The sequence below is a fragment of the Nicotiana attenuata genome, unplaced genomic scaffold (assembly GCF_001879085.1).
Source record: "Nicotiana attenuata strain UT unplaced genomic scaffold, NIATTr2, whole genome shotgun sequence".
Lineage (NCBI taxonomy): Eukaryota > Viridiplantae > Streptophyta > Magnoliopsida > Solanales > Solanaceae > Nicotiana > Nicotiana attenuata.
Genome location: NW_017670896.1, coordinates 136,147 through 142,506, shown reverse-complemented (window position 1 = coordinate 142,506; position 6,360 = coordinate 136,147). Strand labels below are relative to the sequence as shown.

At 37.5% G+C, this 6,360-nt stretch overlaps 1 protein-coding gene across 1 annotated transcript in view; it reads right to left on the bottom strand.

Annotated features, from left to right (window-relative positions):
• Nucleotides 1-1,970: 1,970 nt before the first annotated feature.
• The window catches only part of LOC109244309, a 21,666-nt gene continuing 17,276 nt past the window's right edge, over nt 1,971-6,360 (bottom strand). The window contains exons 2-3 of the mRNA XM_019411370.1: nt 3,704-3,850; nt 1,971-2,345 (exon numbers count right to left, since the gene is read on the bottom strand). Of these exons, the coding sequence (XP_019266915.1) occupies nt 2,271-2,345; nt 3,704-3,850 (222 nt within the window). The 3' untranslated portion in view covers nt 1,971-2,270. The remainder of the gene's footprint in view (nt 2,346-3,703; nt 3,851-6,360) is intronic.

Here is a 6,360-nt window from a genome sequence, read left to right as displayed (position 1 = left end):
TTTATTATTTTGTTTTAACAGTACAAAACCCAATAATTATTCCCAAAACTATCATTTTGGTGAGTAATTTATTTCCATCCTCCTATTTACATCACAATATAATTAAGGTAATTTTTTGCATATTTTTTTATATAAATCTATTTGATATTTTAAGCTAAAATTGCATAAAATTGCAATTATAGACTATATTGCGATTAATAGCATCTTACAATTATAAAATTACTCCCAGTATTTTTAAATTAATATTTATATATTATTAATTAATTCAGTGCTTTTAATTTATTTTTAAAAATCGTTTTAACTATTTTAATCAAACTAAAAAGGGAGAAATTGGCTATTTAATACATAGCCTATTGCGTTTCGATTATAGCCATATTAAACCCCCAATTTAAACTCAATTTTACCGGCCCAAATCCTAATATCGACCCAACCCTGACCCAATTCATAATACCCGACCGGATCCCCCCTTTAATCACAGTCATTGATCTAAAAGATCAAAGGCTCAAATTAAACCTTTCCTTTTTAATTCACCGACTACCCCCAACCCTAATTCATTTCCACCCTTCAGCCGCCCTTGAATCCCCAAATTCTCTCAAGGTTCTTCGGAACCCTAGCCTCCCCCTACCTTGTTCCACCGTGTTTTCGCCGGAGTCCATGGCTTCTCAGGCCATGGACAGCCTATACTCACCTCCTACGGCTCCTACATGCCTGTTGCTCGAAGGTTCGAGGCCAGACCTCGAGGGTCTTCACTCAGACCTTCACCGATTCAAGGATTCCGGCCATCTCCGACCTTGCTCCGGTGGCTCTTGGTCATCTGAGCCTGATTCTGACCTCCGACTTAGATCGAACATTTTCGAAGCCTTTCTCACTCTAGGGTTCATCTGAAACCCTAACTATGAGGTTCTCTCCGATTATTTTTAGACCTGTTAGAAAAATTATTAAGAATATATTAATACTAATAAAAAGATAAAAGAAGAATAAATAAACAAACCCAAACACTTCTTCAGTTCTTCCAGCCCTTCCGTCCCCTTCTCCTCCCATTACTTTTTGTTTCTTATCCTTATATTTTTCACGTCCCAAACCCCATCTTCCCTCTCCATTTTCCCTCTTTATTTTTCATTATGTTCTCTATTTAAAACGAATTTAGGGCATTTTCTTCTTCTGCTGAGTAAAAGAATTTAGAGAGAGGGAACAAAGATATAGAAGATAACCCACAATTTTATGGGAAGCAAATCACTGGAGAAGTTGCCGGAGAAAAAAGAATCGACTTTCTGAGATTTGAAATTGGGTCAAATCGATAGCAAAGAATTTGGTTTTCCTATTTATTGGCTCTTATTCTTCGAATCAATCAATTAGTTTCCAACCATTTGAAGTGAAAAATGTCTTTCAGATAAAGTGATGGTTTCTTTGTGAAGCTGGGGGAGATGGGAAATGGATTTCTGTTGCCGGATGGGTGGAGTTTGATTTGATCTGAAAGTGATGGATTTTGAAAGTCTCTTAGAAATGGTTTTAAGAAAAATAATGAAAGGAAAATAAAGTTGATATTTTGAAGAAGAAATATGGCACCTGAGGAATTTTTTTTGGTGATTAGTCCAGTGGAATGATATTAGTGATGGTGGAACTGGTCTTAACCTATGAAGAAGAAAGAGAAAGAAAAAAGAAAAACGAATTTTATAAATTGAAAAGGTTGGGACCCACAAATTACATGTGTCAAACAACAAGAAACTAAGCATATGACATTAACAAGCTCAATTGGAGGTGTTTATTAATAACTATTTTGTACAGTAAAAGTGTTAAAATGGGAAATCCGTAAATTTATTTACCGGCTTAAAAAATCAGTACAAGTTTAGATGGTAGGGAAGCCATTTTGCCTAAATTATTTAGTTAAGTGTGAATATGAGTGTGATGCACTCTCCTTAGTCCCAGGGAGGCACGTATCAAAAGAGAAAGTAAGAGGGAAATACACCGACTGAGATGCAAGCAATTACGTCCTCGAAAGAAGCTAGAGGTTATATTTACAATCACTTCTACTTGATTTTACAACCAGAATCTAAGTTAAACAGTATCAAAAGAAAGTCCTCAAAAGAAACTAGAGGGTTATATTTACAATCACTTCTACTTCAATACAACTATAGTCTAAGTTAAGCATGGAAACCAGAGGGTTATATGTACAATGGTTTAGACCTAAATACCACTAGAATTTAAGTTAGGCACTGTAACAACAAGTGGGCTGAGTCGTCAACCATCAAAATAAGCAGCTACTATTCTTCTCAATCACAGCCTTCGAAGCACAAGTCAAACTTTAGCTGGCTTTCGCTGCAAATGGATTGATCTGTCATCAGCTCCTGAAGTGCACACAAGAGAAACCTTCACTTTAGCGTAAAACCAACCGACTATTAATTTCAAAGTAGGCAGCAAAACTGATACTACATCCACAAAAGAGAGGGAGTAGAATCTTTAATAAACTAATTCCTGTATAAGGCTAGTCTTAGAAAGAGATGGTGCTAGGAACAGGATAAATTTCTTTGATTTGTTCGTCGCTACACAATGAATGCTTTTAATTCTTATCAAGCAAGGAAGGAGATCAAGAAGCTCGGGGGATATATAGCACGAGTTACATGCATGCAGGAGTGAATTGGGACCAAATATTCCGGTACTGTGTAAGGGTTTTCCCCACTTGTATTCTGATTTTTTTTTATAAGGAACAAAAAAGCTTGTATTCTGAAAATTTTAGGGTATTTCTCATCTTGGATAGAGTCCAAAGTAAAGTTGCTCGTTAGAAGGGGCTCAAACCTATATATTAGTGTAACCATGTAAAACTAAAAGCTGAAAGAATTTAGAAAAATGTTTTCCGTGAGGATAAAACTGATCTAGAAAGTCTAGTCTCTCATTTTTGATTGACTCTAGAACATCATCTTCCATTTTTCCACGAAGAAACTTTGTGCTAACATAGGCAACAGTAGTAAGATTTACAGTTTACTTCTTTTGTCTGTGGATTGCTCTTGTGCTGTCTAGATCCAATATTTTGAGAGAATGATAAGTTAAATGATGATACAACACATGGAATGAAAAATGAGAAGTTAGACGAAGATATGCCACATAGAATGAAAACAGAATGACTGAAACGAGAAGTGCCACAGCCCACGGGAATGCTATGCGGTAGAAAGATAAGTAAACTGCTATGAGTAGAAAGATACATAAAAATGTGAAAGGCAAAATCAATAGGATGGTTATATGACCAACAATATTACGTTAGAACTGATGTTGCAATCCAACATATCCACAAAATGAATATTGCATAAACGGAATGACGGCGTACTTATACAATTGGACATATAATTAGAAATGATTACATTCAACAGAAAGTGCAACTAACACAGGGAAGATAAAATGAGAGAATGCCGTCAGAGATAATTTAGCCATGTCCTACATAGATCTTTAGTTACATCAGATGTTAAGTGTGATTTTTTGATGATTGAAAGTGGTCACATGCAAAGTATATTTCTTATCACTGCATCTCGGGTAGTTATATTTCTTAACATTCAAGTAAATCAATGCTTATCCATGTTTGATCAAGGATAAGGATATAATTGAGCAAAGGAGAGCAAAAAAAAGTATAGAGAAGAAAAAGTAAAATAACAAACAATAATGACAACAGAAATGCAACTGCTTTTCTAAAAGGTAACAAAGCTCAAAATATCACCTCAAAATCTTCCTCAAAAATATCATTGATGCTTTGTTTCTTCAAGATGTTATCGTTTGATGTTGAACTTGTGATAGCTTGATTTCGCTTCCTTATTTTAGCTTCATTATCAAGAGCTTCCTTTTTCTTTTCTTCTAAGTCAACAATCTGCATATTTGAGACGTCATATGAGAAAAAATTTAACAAAAAATGGAACAAATCTAATATTATGAGAATCCTGCACATTGTAAAAGAATGCTACAAAATGCCAGGCCTAACATTCTAATTCTATTTTTTTTATTGGTGGCATTCTAATTTCAGTTAAAAGTTCTAACCCTATCTTCAGTAACAATGGAATGGAAGAGAAAAGAAGGGACAAATACAAAGACAGAAAATAGAAGACAATAGGAAGAAAACTAGTGGATCCATAAATTGTTACTCTCTGCTTCCTTTCTCTTTATATTGTTAAAAAGTACGGAAAGAGTTTTTTTGTATTCTTTTCCTTCAATTCCCTTCTCTTTCCTAGTTCCAAGTGAAGTCCTAAAGTTAGAATTAGCATCTATAATAAGACTGAATCTCAGCAGATTTCTCACTGCAATCCCACTAAAACCAAGGCAACAAAATATGGTTTTACATAAATCATTCTCCAAATTCTAGCAAAACATTTAAACTCGACAGCCATTTTTCCGGCACAAAAGAAAGAGAAGGGGTCCACAAAGTTATACAGAACTAGCAGGAAAGAAGATCTGAATGAAATGAATTTTAATTATACACCCAATGTGCAGTCGCATTACTGGGGGACAGTTTTGAATGTTTCTCCTACTTCATGATTACCTTATATTTGCATTTGCAGCCATGTATATGAGAATTCTCAACTTCTCTCCAGTAGAATGTTTACACCATTAGTAATTTAATTAATCCATGTGATTGGTAAGTAAGTGGTGATTATATAGAGACTAGAGTTACCTATAATTACCTTTTAAATGACCCGGTTGTGTAAAACTTAGCTCAAGTATACGAGTGACATTAAGATGTCCTTTGGGGTTTTTTCTAGGTAGACATTGAAATAAATGAATACGTAAATTCCAAATGAGCATTATAAACTGTCAATGTCCTTTGGCTGGAAACGGTCTGCTTTTGCAATATCAAGCTTCAAAAGTCTTGTTACGTTTACTTCTATTTTGCTGATTGGCTAGAACGGTACTACTTGTTCTTTTGAGATAATGGAGAAATCCCTGAGGCCAGTGTTGCACGAAACTCGGTGGATGATGGCTTCACCCCTTTATACTTCTCCACTTAATACCAAGCTTTTGTTTGAGGTAGGTGTTTACCCTGGAATCCGGATAACAATTGAATTTATATGGGGTTTTAAGGATCCGTGAACTAAAAGATACAAAAGGTTTGGATTGAGGAAAATAAAAGATAAAGACTCAACAATTGCTGCTGAAGTAAATAATCGCAGAATATAATTGTATTGGGTGATACCCTTTTTGCTTGAGCCCGACCGGGTTGGGTCCGGTCCGGGGCAAGTCGGGGCCATCGAACCCGACCTGGATGCAAGGTAGAACGACGGCCACGTCAACAACCGAGGTCGAGTCATTTCAAGACCGTTGCAGAGCTCGATATGAGTCACCACCGGATGGAGAAACACACAAGGTCGGAAGCCGGACTCGTAACGGATAACCAAGCGTCGCCGGATATCTCGCCCGAACGTGATTTTCTCAACCACTTCAGGCCATTAAGGCGTAATTACAGGGATCCACGATGTAATTAATTTACCTACCTTATTTTTACCCTTAATCAGAATGTATAAAAGGGGAGAAGACCCCATAAAGAGGGGATCGGAAACCATTACACTACGGTACCATCTCTCTCAATTCTTGTACGCTATCAAGCACAATTGTTCTAAGCAATATTATATTCTGCGATTATTTACTTTAGCAGCAATTGTTGAGTCTTTATCTTTTATTTTCCTCAATCCAAACCTTTTGTATCTTTTAGTTCACGGATCCTTAAAACCCCATATAAATTCAATTGTTATCCGGATTCCAGGGTAAACAGTTTGGCGCCCACCGTGGGGCTAAGGATATTAGTGAGCTCTTTGATACTCTTTCTTGACGCATCACAGTACACTGGTTCTTTGCAAAAGAGTCCATCTTACATTCAAATTACCAACTCATAGAATGGCACAATCAATCAACAACGAACTTGAACAGCAGACAGGAAACAATGGAATGCCCGGGCTCGAAAACCCGATAGATGCCGATTCCCGGATGGCGCTCAACACTGATCAGGCCTCCGGATCATCACATAGCGTCCGGGGTGAGGACGATTCGAGGGCCCAGGCAGTCGGCGAAGAGACTATCAACCTTAAAATGATTTTTGACATGCTGCAAGCCCAGCAATCGGCTATAGCTCAGCTCCAGAGCCGGGTCCAGGAGCCTGTCAGGTTCGAGGAGGCTCCCCGTGCAGCTGCAATCATCAATCCGACCCCAGTACAGCCGGAACGGGGTGGGCCGGATGCTGATTCTGCGGTTCTAGGAGGCTAGAAGATTGACCGAACGAATCGAAAAGGGGGAGGAAAAGATCGAGGCCAACGATAAAAAAGTAGAAACATACAACTCCAGGGTCGACCAAAAGTACCAGGTGCACCTCCGGGTACCTGAAACGGCCTTGAC